General features: G+C 40.7%; 1 protein-coding gene across 1 annotated transcript in view; it reads right to left on the reverse strand.

Annotated features, from left to right (window-relative positions):
- Nucleotides 1-15,417, reverse strand: part of ogfod3 (2-oxoglutarate and iron dependent oxygenase domain containing 3) — a 30,877-nt gene that overhangs the window by 2,226 nt on the left and 13,234 nt on the right. Inside the window, exon 8 of the mRNA XM_020640130.3 lies at nt 12,318-12,441. Within this exon, the coding sequence (XP_020495786.1) occupies nt 12,318-12,441 (124 nt within the window). The remainder of the gene's footprint in view (nt 1-12,317; nt 12,442-15,417) is intronic.

Genomic DNA, 15,417 nt, shown 5'->3' on the forward strand with positions numbered 1-15,417 from the left:
CTGAAAATATCTGGATAACTTCAGGAGGACTGCTCTGGATATTCTGCTGACCTGGCTGTTCACATATGCACCTCACAGCTGGAGAGTATACCTGTCAGACAGGGGGGGGGTTCTCCTGAGGTAAGATGTGACATAAAAAGCAACAATGCGGACGTTGCAGCTGAAGCAACTATACGATTCATTAATGAGAATATTTGCCTTTACATCAATGCTACATGTAGTTAAAGGCAATCACACTATCAATACAAGAACAGAGAAGAACATCCTGACAAACAGAAAACATAATGCGGCTGTTTAATTGTGTGCATGGAGATCGTAGCGGTCGCATGCACACAGTCTATTCACTAACTCCAGTCTCAGTATAAAAAGGTCACCACCCTCTCCTATTGGCTCGAGGTGAATTCTCCGGAGAATATCCTGCTGCTTTCTCACATCAGCACACTCGGACTTGCTGAAATAATTGTCTTCAGTGTACTTCAATGACTTCTTTTGAGGCTGAAAATGTGGTCAGACTAATTTTATAGACAATAATATTCTCATCTCAACCTTGGAAAATAAGCTTATTCCTGAAAGTGTTGAACTGAGCCTTCAGCAGAATATGCATGCATACTAAGCAGTACTGCTTGTGGTAGAGAGAGCGGTGTGATAAAGGGAGCAGACAGAACACCAAAAGACAAAGATGGAAGCCTGAACACCTACGATAGGACGTGGCCACAAGGACATCGCTCGATTTATTCAGGGAGTGTTTTTCTTTTTAATTGCTGAAATGTATTCTTTTGACTATTTTATTCAAACGTTTCCTAAACTTTGTCTCCTTGGCTGACCCACAGGGTGAGTCTGAAGAGGTCGCGTTGGGATAAATTCTATTTCTCATTGGCTGTGCTTCGCTGGGCCAGCTAATGAGCTAATCACTTCTACCAGAAAATCTGCTCCTTTGTAAACACAACCTGCTTTTTCTCAGAGAGACATTTGCATTAGTTTTTTTCATCTCCTCTTCAGATGTTGCAACATTTAAGGGATTTATATTTAAAAGTGAAGGACTCTTGTTAAACTGTAAGTTTCTTTGCCTTTTTGAACGGGATATCTCATTACAAGAACATTAATAAAAAATTGGAATCATTATGACCAGATGATTTGTCTGCACTACTTTCCCTCCCAAGCATGATGCATGATGGCTTGTGTTTGTCAGTGTGTGTGTGTGTGTACAGACTCAGAGAGTATGTGTGGGAGGGTTAATCCCCCCGCCCCCTGGCAGTGCTCAAGTTAAACATGTGCACTGAAAATCTAAAGAATGGAAAGTAATGAGAAAGAGAAATGCACAGAAAACGAGTGTGAGCGGGGACACAATGTGTGGTTGTTCCGCATGTTGTGTGTCACCGGAAAGGGGGGCATTTTCAGGTGCTTAAATTAGACAACACAGCTTTAGGTAAGAGCACAATGAAATAATCTTTGAGAATAATCCTTAGCACTTGTCAATATATATGTTCCCAGTGTATACTGTGCAGGGCCAGCAGATTCTGTACAGGCAGCAGTAGAGATCAGTGCCAGCACAATAAAGGGATACTCACAGGGGAATTCAGCAGGGTTCACACTCTGCCAAGAATCGATTTCTTGTACATTTATAGGACATTATTCAGAAAGGGTACGTCAGTGTGTGTGCAAATCACGGTAATGTCATGTGAGGTGAGGGTACATTAACAAATCAGCCTTTAACACATCCCTCCACTGGCGTTAATATAACATCCAGTGGAGCGGGGGGGGTCAATGTTCACACATCTACCTTCAATCCTTATCCCAACAACACCAGTATGTTGTTCTCCAACTCTCTGCTTTAGGCACAGATATCTCCCTCTGGCTTCCAGCTGCCTGACGCCCACTACGCTCTGCCTCTGGAAAGTCTCTGATCCACCCTTCACAACAGGGTCCTGAGTCTCTAACTAGACTCTTCTCCTCTGTCGCCCCCTGGTGGTGGAACAAACTCCCTAACTCCAGTCAATCTGCAGAGTCCCTTTGCACCTTTAAAAAAAACAAAAACTAAAGACCCAGCTCTTTCATGAAGAGCTGGAGAACAGCTGTTGATGTTGTTGATGAAGATATATGAACTTTAATTGATCATTTATTTAAAAAGTGCACAGTACAAATCATTAAGACGATGTTTACCTACTTAAAGACAAACGCAGAGACCAAAACACGCTGTCCCTGTAAATCAGAATGTCCTCAAAAAAACCAAACATTTTTTTTTTACAACCAGGCAGCTGGCAGCAGTAATGACTCAATTAGCTCCGAACTTTTCTGCAGTAATACTTTTGACTTTGATAGCCCTTACAGAGCCTCTCAAAGTCGAAACCCCAATTGCCCATTTGGCCCTTTCCCTCATTTTGAAGTGCCCTCCAGTGGGTAGTGGTTCTTCAGAGCAGAGCTACAAGGGCGAGTGGAATGAATCTTTGCCAAAAAAATAAATAGAAATAGAACACCACTTGTGACATCATATTTTCTAAGCTTAACTTTCAGCCTCTTTAAAGTTTTTCATGAGCCTGATTGTATATCTTCAGATGTAACTGTTGCAATAATGTTGCTGTATATATTTTCACGTTTTGGCACCCTGTAAGAAACAGTGATACCAACAAGACTTCACATACAGAACCTCCCAGCTCAACAAAAGAGGATCGTCCATGTCTGAGATCTATGTTTGTTCAGTTATATCTGTCAAGACGAGGCACTAGAGAGGTGAACACAGTTTATGAAGAGGATTAAAAACAGCTACCAAGATTTGAACAGCCTTTAAAAGGAAGAGTTTTTATGGATTTAGAATGAACAAAGTTTAAGCACTGCTTAGCGTGTATATTTTCCTCAAAGGCACAGCGTGTTAATTATGCAACCAGGAAGCTCTCAATCAAAACATTAAGAGAAGATCATGTCGAGGCTGGCGAGGAATCATGGGAGCGATTCTCGCGGCTATTCCCCTCCTCCAACCCCAATGAACAACGAACTCAGAGTTGAAGCAGCCAAGACGAAGGGGGGAAACAGACCCGAGGAAGAGAATATGTTTAATGTTTAATGCGTATCCCAGTATAATCTAAATGCCGTTTTAATCCCAGCAGCATATACAGCAACAGTGCGGCAGCTTTCAGTAGATGTTTCTGCTTTTTTTTTCTTTTTTCTTTGATGTAACATCAGGTATTTCCATGGCAACATGTCGTGTCTATCATGTCAGCCGCCACAACAAGATAAGAAACTTTTTTCTTTCTTTTCAGAGACCAAAATGTTGAATGGAAACTTTTATCCATTTAAGTGGAACAGAGACGCGACGGGAAGTGGCTGAGTGATTATGTATGTCTGACTTCAGCTCTCTAAAGACATCTTTCAGTAAATGATTCTGAGTTCATGGAGAGGTGAACAGCTGGATGTCAGGTTACATTTATTCTGTCACAAAAATCCAGCAAGACAAAATTCTAGTCAACCTAAAGTACAGCAATGTTGTTGAAGAAGGTGGAGAAGATACTTTTGTCATCACAGGCTTGATAAACCCATTCCTAAAATCAAAGTTTACATTTATACACATATATAAATTAACTTTTTTTTTACAACATTTTTGGTAATAATCAACATATTCAAACATAGATGGATTTGGGAATCTATTTTGTTCACAAATAACTCAAAATAGAACACAATAAAATCCTATTTGAGGGCGCTGTTTGCCGATTGGTTAGTGCGCGCGCCCCATGAACAGAGGCTGCACATGTAATCCTCGAAGGAGGCCGCCCAGGGTTCAAATTCGACCTGTGGCTCCGTTTCCTGCATGTCATTCCTCACTCTCTCTGTTCCTGATTTCTGAATCTATCCACTGTCTCTCTTATAAAAGGCACAAAAAGCCCCAAAATAAATCTAATTTTATTTTTAAAGAAAAAATATTTGAAAGCATGCAGTCTCTTTCTCTGTCTCTCGCCTCTCTTTTTATGCTGTGTGAGGTATTTATGAGTTATACCAGTGTTTTCTTTATTTCTTGTCTTTAAATGTGTCTGAACGCTGAGTTGAGGCCAGACGTTAATAAAGATGAATTCATCCCCAGGCCTAAGACAGTAGCTAGAACTTTTGCATTTTGATTTTAATTCCTGTCTTTCTGCCTTCTTCAAACCACTACTGTGTCTTTATAAACGCCACGTCACACTCTCTCCTTGAAGGAGTCCCTTTGCTGAATGTCACTGTTTAAAGCTAAGAAACTAACTTTATTTATGTTCATGTCCAATTTTAAGGCAAGAGTGTTAACTTTCAGATCCTGAGAATCTTTAATACAAAAGGTAAGCTGTGCAAAACAAATATAAACCACATGCACCCAACTGTGGAATCTGCCCAATAATACCCAAGTCACGCCAGTGAATATCGGAAAGACACAGGTGTCTCCTGAAAGTGAAGAATCACACTGAGGCCGTATATAAATACCATCATTGTGAGCACACAGAGGTGGAAACATACTCTTCTATTCTCCTGAGTCACAGGGACATATTTGTTTTTAGGAAACAATCTGTTTTAATAAACTCTGTTCGGGCAGAGTTTCTGCTCCCTGCGGTCCTCATGCAGGACAAGACTGGTTTAAGCAGAATCTATCAGCCCCTGACTCCCAACAAATGTATGCTTCCTGTCTTATTTTATCTCTGGTTTAAAAATAGCTCATATTCTGGAGAGCTCCTGGTATAAAAACAGATTCTGTTTGACTAAAGAACTTTAGGGGACTATTAGATAATCCAATTTCCACACTTATGAACAGTTCACTTTTCATCTTCTAACTATTACGACCTGTAGCATCTCCACTTATTAACTCTTTGCTCTAATACACTGCCAGTTCCAGCTGGGAAACTTTACGCCACGCAAAGTGTGTAAGGCACGGAGCCGGAATGGTCAGGTGAAGTTTTTCTGCCCCTGATCCACTACCAGCAGGGGCGTGTCCAGAGGGGTGGCATAGCCCACCCTAGAAATCTGATTGGCCACATTAGGTGCCACCCCAAAAATCTGTGATAGGTCATTAGCCCCATCACAGGCGGAATTTATGTTCAAACCAACTATTACCTTAAAATCTGATGTATAAAACGCACTTTTAATACCTATTTGTTCATCTGGCAGTGTCTTATACACCGGTGAGACCAATGTAAAAAGCTGACACGTGCGTGTTCTTTACCGCGGGTGCAGAAGCCACCGTCAATGCGCGCAACATGACTCGATTAAATATAATCCTTCCCATTCATTGTGTATTGAAAGCTGATCGCATGCTGGAGAAGACAGCGACACAGACCAATCTTTTCTCCCTCACGAGGTCATAATCATGCATTTACAGAAAACAGTGGTATATTGTTCCGTAAATAAACCTTGTGGAGTTCTTTTGATTGAAAGAGTCCTATATTAAAGTTAAAGAGTGACCAGCGGAGTCGGGCAGTGCGACTCTTAAGCTAGGGTGCTTAACAACTTCCCCTGCAGGCTGAGAGCTCAACTACCGTACTGTAGCTAGTACGAGTGCAAACTCCACAAAGAGAAAACAGACTAAAAGAGCGATACAGCTGCACAGAAACTGCACGTTGTAGACTTCGCTGAACTCAAGAGAAATGGTCATGCAGGAAGACAGTTTACTTATATACCGGTGCGACTTAGATTCCGGATTTTACGGTAGGTCTATTTTTGCAAAGGCTGCGAGTATTTTTCTTCACATATTAATGCAACATATTTCCTTTTTTTTGTAATATAAATTGTATATAAAGACTTTTCAAATACATTTTATGTTTGTGTCATTAAAAAAAATATGCAATGTGTCCATTCTCTTGTGTTATAAACTAGCTATTAATGGTGAGGTTAGAAAAGGTTAATTATTGATATTTATTTTTGTGTGTTTGTGCTCACATCACACTTCAGTCCACCCCTGCATAAGTCAGCACCCCAGTTGGGTCACCCCAGTCAAAAAAGTCTGGACACGCCTCAGACTATTGGAGGTAGTCACAGAGGTGTAATGGGGGGGAAGAGACGCTGGCGATGGAATAGCGCTGTGTGTGTGAATGCCTGACCGTGTGTGTATGTGAAGCTCCCGTTGTGCATTCACACGCCGTACCGCTCGTGTTTCTGAAACGCTGTAATGCAATGGGACACCAATATTATGCCGTTACAACAGCCACACTTAACAAACTCCCGTATTTTAGCTTCTCATAGTTTAGGTGCCTTTGGTGCACTGATGTCGTGCCTGATCAGCTTCTAGTGCTTCTATTATATTCACAGAGTTAGATATTGGCAAAAATATGAGTATAAGTGCAGTTGTGTTAACCTATTTAATTTTCACAATCGGCTTTTATTTTTAAGCAAAACATTGTCGCAAAGAAATATGTCATACTGGTAACTGTTCAAAGGAAATTTGTTCTCCAGGAGTCTTTCTGGTCTCTTTATCCTACATCTACTGTTCTCAGCTGTGAACGCATCTGAGAAGGCATCTGATTGTCCTGAAGTGCCCAGAGAAGGCTGCATTTCCTCAAAATGTCCCTTAGATAAGCATTGCTTGGGGCTGAAGACTGCAAACTAGAAAATAAATTAATAAATTATAGTTGTTTAAAGATGAAAGCTTCTCTGACCTTTGCAGCCAAACTCTTCATCTCATTTAATTAGCTGCCTCGAGAATAAAATACCTGAATCAAGGAGTACTGTTGGTATGGAAGGAGCCAGGTCTGACAAGAAAGAAGAATGCTCAAATTATAGAAGCCATATTTATTCTGTTTTGGTTTAGCATTCCTGTATTTAATTTTTTATTGCATGCATGAAGGGCTGCAACCAACGTTGTTTTATTTCTTAATGACACGAGGGGCTGGAGTCAAACCCCGTTGATTTCTGGGGAAGGGTTCACTACAATGATCTGAGTGCTCGATGAATATCTAAAACACTGTTCAGTTCTTGACCGGAGAAAAGTTGTACAGTTTGTGATCCATACTGCATGGACCTGAGAGGTGATGGGGTAATTTTACATTCCACGAGGTAATACAAGATGTAATAGCCAGTTCTAGAAATGTGATGGAAATGCAACATAATGAATATCAATCACTGCCATCAGGGATGTCAAAGTCATTATTACTGTGAAAGATGGAATGAGTTGAACGTGAAAGTTGACCTTAATGAGACCACAGCATGTCATCTACAATGAAGGGGAAACCAGAGATAGAATTTTCTTTAAGATATTTGTGATTGTTGAGTATCTACTTTTTATCAGATCATGCTTTTACTGTTGTCCCTTTTTTCAGTAACGGCCTCACATCGATGATTATCACTTATAAGCTTTCTCACATGAAGAAAAGTACTGAAAAAAACTCCTGATATTTCCAGGAGGAGCTGTATGTGTGAACACAAAATATTTCATTCTGACTTCACTGGAGTTTCTCCTGTCACACCACTCGTATTTTTTCCGCAGCAAGTTCGAGTGAGCTGAACACAGCAGGATATTCTCCGGAGAATTAACCTTGAGCCAATGGGAGGGGGGGAGTGACGTTTATAACCTGTGACTGCTGCACGGTGCATAAAGTGTCTGCACACAACCACTATGATCTCTGCGCACGTAATTAAACATCTGCATTACGTTTTCTGTTCGCCGGTATGTTCTTCTCCGATCTTCTGTTGATAGTGTGGTTCCGTTGATCTACAGGTAGCATCGATATAAAGGCAAATATTCTCATTATAGCAGATTTGTCCTCTACTTCCATCTCGCTTTTTTTTTTACATCACGACATATCTTAGAGAACTCACAGTAACAAGGCTTACAGAGCACTTCAACACATCGTCCCAGTAAATATAGTGATTAGATAATGAATTAGTGTGGTATGAATAAAACAGGCACTATCCTGTCTCACTGGAGTTTTAAATGAGAGTTGAAGAAACCTTTAAGAGGTGTTATAACACTAATATAGCTCTTTTTTCTCCAGCTGATGTCCACTGCATCATGCATCTTATCGGGTTTCATGAAGACATTCACCAACAGCACATTAAAGAGCTGCCAGAGCAATATTATTGGTTATTGTGTTTTCCTTTATTTTTACATTTATATTATGAACTAAACTATACTATATATATATATAGATGTTGATACATGATTTAAATGTAGTCAACTTTGACACGGGTACAGTGTGAGATGACATTCAAACGAGACATGTGTATGCCTGAACAAACATAAATCGGTGATCCTTTCACATCCAGAACAACTGAGCTTACAGTGTAACATGGCTTTGTTTTAGGCCATTGTCAACAAGTAATGGACCCACAATTTAAGTAAGGCTGCAAAATTGAGAGGTAGTTAATAAACTACCATTCATTGTCTATACCGCGTTTCCCGTTCGGTGTCACAGGAGGCCCAGCTGTCATTGGGCGAATAGCAGGGTACACCTTGGACTGTTCTGCTGCTGCTGCACAGGGCTGACATATAGAGACAGACAACCATCCCTGACAGGGATTCGAACCAGAAACCTCTTTGCTGTGATGTTACAGCGCTAACCACTGGTAACTGCTTGCTCTGGCTATTTTTATGTCTACAAGAAAATATTGTAAAATAGTGATTGCTTGCTATTCAAGTGTGTAGGTATCTAAGTTGATATCATCTGGTCTGGTGGGACAGGAACCCTCATGCACATGCATGCTTTAAGAGCAAAGAAAATGCAGAGGCCCCAAAATACGCTTTATTTTTAAGAACAAACGGGGCAATGATGTCATCACAGGTTATCTCAGCCTGAGTCAAGAGACTGATTTCCTTATAAAGTGGTGGAATCAGCCCTGTAATGCACAAAGAATTAGGCCAGATATTGTATTGGCCAGATTGTATTTAGTTTCTGGATTTTTGCTGCCAAGGTCAGGCTATCAGTTTAGAGGCAGCAGTCCATCTGAGGTTATCTAATTCCCCTGTGGATTTCTGAGCTGGCAGGTTAACCTGTGGCTGGCAAACGTGCCTTTTTTCACTCTGACCTTCCATTGCTGTGTGGGTATCTCTCGCCCCAGCCAGTGATCTCTTCATCACTTATCTGCTCTTCACCTACCTCCAAGGCATTTTCTGTCTGTGCCCAGCCTCTGTACGGTCTCTCCCCTCGCCATGGAGAGGACGCTTTCACAGTGAGCAAATCCATCTTTACTAATCCTCCACTTTTATTCTTCCTCCTTGCTCGCAACTTACTTCAACAACACTTCCACGGACGTCTCCATGGAGCTTTCTGTCATTACAATCTTGACTTCTTCCCCCTTTTGCAGCCAAGTCCTGATTGTCTCCCTGGTGCTGTGATTACACCTTGTTTATCACTGTCGCCTTACAGAGCCATTATTATCTCAGCATAATAATCATCCAGCCAGATATCATGATCAGAATCTCAACAGTTCAAAACCTTTCAGTAAATTGCCCAGCATGCGGCCCGAAGAGATTCACAAAGAGGTGAGGTGTCTTTAGCAGAGACAAATAAATGATGTGGGCTACTCATGCATAATGCATAATACATCGGTTTCCTCCTACTTAATGCAGCCCTCTGAATAAAAATCACAGTGACAGGTATAATCAAAGTGGCTAGCCTCCCTATGTGGCTTTGACAGGTCCGTCATATTAAGGCATTCCAGCATGTGACATCTCCTTTGAGAATTAGAAATCTATCAAGAAGGACGGAGGGAGTAGTTGTCCCACTTTTGTCTTCACACATCTCTTCCTCCGTCTCTTGGTCTTCACTGAGCGAGTTTCACTAGGTTTAATATCACACTGTCACAATTCCCTCTGTTGTCTGAAGATGATTCTCACTTCCTCGATGAATGACGTCTATGCTATTCACAAAAACCTGTCACAGGAGACAGGGTGGAAGGCAAGCCGCATTCACTACTTATTACCATATGACCCTCAGTCACTCTCTGTCCCTTCACAGGACACCGTCAGCAGCACACGATGCTCCACTGCAGATCACTGACTGGGGAAGAGGCTTGTGTCTGACTGGTGCATTGGGGATTTCAGTGAAGCAGAGATTGGATGGAAGAGGGGGGGGGGGAAGTGAAAGATTGTAGGCAAGGCACGAAACGGAGGAGAGCTACTCTTTTGGAATTGCTGTTGATTAAAAGTGGCACATGAGTTAGATTACATGGCGGAAAATGATTGACAACATGTGAGATAAAGGGAAGGCGGGAAGTGTGTCGGGAGAAGGAGTGAAATAAGGGACAAGGTGAACAGAGATGGTAGGGGATGGCTCGCTGTCAAATATGATAGAGTAGAATGAAAGCTGTCAAGTGGAGCTAAAGGCTCGAGATATTTTCCATATGGATAGCATTATTTGAGCTTCACTCCTACAGGTGCTACTCCATAATCAAGTTCATACTATTAAAAAAAAAGCAAGTAGGATGAATCAATATCATATTGCATATTGATTATTAGGGCCCGACTTTATGTGTTTTTTTGGTCCGATATTGATATTAGGGAGAGAAACAAAACTGATACTGATATATTGGCCGATATCTTTCTTGTAGAGATGGATAGATACGTATACATTATTGTGTTCATCTATCATATGCAATTATCATACACATGTGGAAAAGATATAAAGTGTAACACAGACAAGATGGTCACTCAACTGGAAAGTAACTGAGCATGTACATGCATCACAGCTCGACTCTCTGGAGAGTGATAATGCTGGTTGTTATCCATGTAGCGCCCTCTGCTGGTGACAGATATGCTAGTGTAATACAATGTTACTTCAAAAATGCTATTTGTCTGGTGAATACATTTATTAAAATCGACGCATATCTGCAATTAAATTAGCAGAGCCTGACCGATATGGGATTTGTGGGTCTGATATCATTATCAATATTAGGGAGAGAGAAAAAAAATCGGATATCGATATATTTGCCGATATCGTCCATTTTTATCTTCTTCTGAGCTTGTATAGCCCTTTTCTAGTCTTCTGACTACTCAAAGTGCTTTTGAAAGTGAGGTTAAGTGTTTTTCACATCATAAATGTTGCTTCAGGAGCTGGGGATCGAACCCTCGACCTTCCGGTTGAGAGATGACAACTCTACCAACTGATGCACAGCTGCCACTAAAACGTATCCAACACGAATAGTCACTGGATACGCTAAAATCAGGCAACTGATCGATCGGACTCTACTGATTTTATTGTATTGCATGAAAATGAATACAGTACCTGTAAGAAAAATAGAGGACATGTCCAACACAGGACAGGACAACAACCCATTCCAGTAAGGTAGCATGACTAAGGAGCTTATAGAGTACACTGGAAAGAGGCAGGAGAGGAACTATGTCCCTAAAATACTCTGTCAATGTGATTCTCAATGATTCCGGTGGCGCTGTCCTGCTTGCGACCCGGATTCATGTGCTGGAAGCAGCTGAAAGTTTGGCAGCTCTTTGAGTCCAAGACAATAAAGTGTATTGCATCGTAAATTGCCCCCATCCGATCATCCAGATACAGCTATCACTATTCCTATTCTAACAACAAGAAGTACTTTTCTTCTTTTATTTTGACAATTTGAATCAACGCCCTCCAGCAAACTCTAAAGATTGGAGTTCTACTTGCCGAAAACTTGCCTTGGGGAAGAGTTTGTCCAAAAAGTTAGGTGATTAAAGTCAAACAACAGAAGAAAAGTAGATACAATCAGTTAAAATACTCTGGATCTATGAAACAAGTTGTAAGACCTCATCCTGGCACATTCCCTTAAAGTGGCCAGCTTGGAAACATCCTTGATTTTACACGCGCTCCCCAGGGAAGTGATCCAATTTTCTTGTTTTTAAATGCGTCACAATTGTCTGATATCCCATCATACCCCAGGAGACTGAATTATGTAATTATGTATGATGTCATTGCAGGCTTACTTGACTTTTCTTTATGCTGTGTACATACATAACAGACACAGACCAGTTTCTTTATTCTATATCAGGACATAGTTGTTGTTACGTCTCATCACATTGGGGAACTTGAGCTAAGGTAAAGCATAATCCTTTAAACCTTTACTGTGCAGCAGTCTTTGCTGCTGATTACTTACTTACGTGGGATTATCTCCACTTTTCTACACTTTTTAGAGGGTTTAAAACACCTCCAGATCCCCTAACGCTGCTGGGTACAGCAATTATAAGCCAAATATCATGCTCCACTAAAGAGAGGATTAATAAGCTTACATAGACAAAGCCAGGAGTCAGCAGGTGTTACCACTGATAGTGATTCCTGACCTGCTGTAAGGCAGGATATATTGTAAATCCAGACCGTCTTTGAAGCTAATGCCGCTAAAGCACTATGAAGCATTACTTAAGGAAGATTAGGTTTTTGATAGCTTGTAGTTACCTGCCCGTGGTTCCACTGTGCGGTTACCATTTTGGTCCATGAAGATAAACCTTCCTCCCGTGAAGTCAGAGCCGTAGTCAGACAGGTAGAGCAGGGATGTGTAGTCAAACGAGCCATAAGTCACCTGCGACAAAGCGAGAGAGGAGAGAGGCACCTGCATTATAACGTGGATCTCTCCTGTCCTGTGATTTTTCTAAACACATAACGTTTACAATGTGTGTGTGTGTGTGTGTGTGTGTGTGTGTGTGTGTGTGTGTGTGTGCATGCTGTCTCAGCTACTCTTGTTGGACTATTCATTATTTTCCTCTCACATGGGATGCCTTGTTGCTGACACTTCACCTCAACAACTCCCCTCACAAGACTTTAAGACCTGATTAATTATAAGTGATGGGGGGCATACTTGTAATTCACACTGGTGCAACTGTTTATGTAACCAAACGGATATTAGTCTCCAGGCGGGACTGCGATCCGGAGCGAAAATCCCTTCATGCAAAATGCACTGCGCTGTGGCAAGGAAAGTTTATTTATGTCACACATTGCAACAACAAGGCAATTCGAAGTGCTTCACACAAAACATCAAAAAGCATCATGACAGAGGAAAAGGGAAACATTAAAATAGAACATTTAAAAATCACTGAAATTATTCAATCTGGAAATATGTTCAAATAAAAATAATTCAAATTAAATGAATTGAAATGAATAAAGTTAAAATAAAAAGAGTTAAAAGTTACAGTGCAGAGTTAAAATTTAAAATCTTATTAAAATTGTTTAATGAAAGGCAGCTGTAAACAGGTGTGTCTTTAACCTCGATTTAAAAGAGCTGTGAGTTTCAGCACACCTGCAGTTTTCTGGAAGTTTGTTCTAGATATAAAGGAGCATAGAAACTGAACGCTGCTTCTCCATGTTTGGTTCTGACTCTGGTGACAGAGAGCAGACCTGTCTCAGACGACCTGAGCGGTCTGGATGGTTTGTAAATAATCAGGAGGTCTCTAATGTATTTTGGCCCTTAATTATTAAGCGTTTTATAAACCAGCAGCAGGATTTTAAAATCTATTCTCTGACAGATTGGGAGCCAGTGTAAGAACCTCAGAACTGGACTGATGTGATCCATTTTCTTGGCCTGAGAGTGGCCTGAGTTTGAGCAGCGTGTAGCTTTAATGCAACATCAAAGTGAGAGGAGACAAGGAACAAGAGAATCAGTCTTTTCAAAGAGTCAAACAGTATTTTACACTGAGAGTGCTCTCATTTGACATACCTTAAAAGAAGAAAACAAAGTGAAATGCTGAGTGTTTCGTGACTCTTTGGATCAACCTGCTTTGAGAACAGTTCTTTCATTTCTATTTGCAAATGTTCAGACTGCATAACAACTTTACAACATTCATTTTTCCAGAAGATTGCCTCTCTCTGCATCAATGCCTGATTCACCAGCGACTGCCTTTTCACTGAAACCTCAGACTGATTCATTTGTTCTGGCCATATAAAACAGTAAACTGGGTTTTAATTTACAATATGAGACCGAAAATGAGAGTCATGCAAACAACTATGGAGGAGAAAGTGAGAAAAAAAAAAACATGTATAGAGAAGCCATAAAGGCTAAGAATGCATAAAGTCGTTTTGTGTGCTCAGCTCGGGCCCCCAGGGTGCAACAGGTTCATTTCACCACATCACGTATCAGGAGCAGCTTTATAATAATGTACTCCCAGCATTTATGAAGAGTGAAATGTTTGAATTGAAATGAGATTTTTATTCCAGTACACAGTGTGCTAGACTTTGTTAGAGAAAATGGTAAATGGACTAGAGCTTGTTTAGCACTTTCCTCGTCTTCTGACTACTCAAAGCTCTTTTAACACTGCAGGTCACACCTACACACTCACACACTGATGACAGAGGCTGCTATGTACTGAGACAATCAGAAGTAACTGATCCCATTCATACACATTTCATATGCCTCTGAAGAGGCTTAACTTGGGGTTAAGTGTCTTGCCCAAGGACACAATGGACATTTTACTGCAGGAGCTGGGGATCAAACCCCAAACCAGACAAGAGATGACTGACTCTACCAACTGACTGCTGTTAATGTGCGCCCCATATACGCCCCAAGTCCTCAAGAGCAGGCCAAGTTGTGGCTTCTTTCCCACATGTTGTTCCCCACTCTCTCTCCCTGGCTTCTGACTCTATCTCTGCCCTACCACTCAACATTTTTTTTGTTGGGATTTTATCAATGAAAATAATTCAAATGAATGCTAATTCTTTACAGAAACAACTGCCTTAATGCATTGAAAAGCTTAGATATAAGACACAAAGCATTCAGATACTGACGCAGCCTCTAATTCTTCTTGTATCTATCCTTGCAGGAAAATTTCAGTCTTCATTATGTAGTGGCACTCCGTCTCTTTCTTCGTACCACTTGTTGGAGTCAACTCACAGTAATTGCAACGCAAGTGCAAAGACAGGACAACTTTCCTTCATTTGAAATGGTTTACTGGAAAACCTTCAAAGTAAAATACAGGTTATACGCACTGTCAAAAAAGTGTGTAGCTTCCTTCAATATCAGACGCCAAACTGATTAAGTTACATCCGCCACAGCTTTAACTATGCAGTGATGCCATAACATAAAAATCTGAACAAAATTGGAAATAACCTTTTCATCATTTATACATGACTAAGTTATGTGTTTTAAACATTATGAATGGACATGAAATTACTATTATCAGATTCTAATAATTTTTAACTAGATATTTATATTCATTCAATTATTTGCATATTGGCTGTTACACATTAAATGCATTTACATTTTTTTTTTTAACTGGTCAGGACTCAAACACTTAAGGCAAATGTCTCAAGAGCTGACCAAATGAAGACAAAATCACTTAGAATGAAAAGACAAACCATACTTTTTTCTGATTTGCGTAGATGTTAATCTACCAGATCAGGAGGAGTGAGTGAATCTGAGTGAATCCTTACTTAGCGGGTAAATCCTGTCAGGTCCTGAGCAGAGACACTATCTTTGATATTTGTGTTTTAACCCATGATTCAGTTTTCATTAAGTAGACAGTGTGTCCCCGCCATGATCGAGCTCAAAACACACTTTCCCCGCTGT

Source organism: Labrus bergylta, chromosome 21 (assembly GCF_963930695.1).
Source record: "Labrus bergylta chromosome 21, fLabBer1.1, whole genome shotgun sequence".
NCBI classification, from domain to species: domain Eukaryota; kingdom Metazoa; phylum Chordata; class Actinopteri; order Labriformes; family Labridae; genus Labrus; species Labrus bergylta.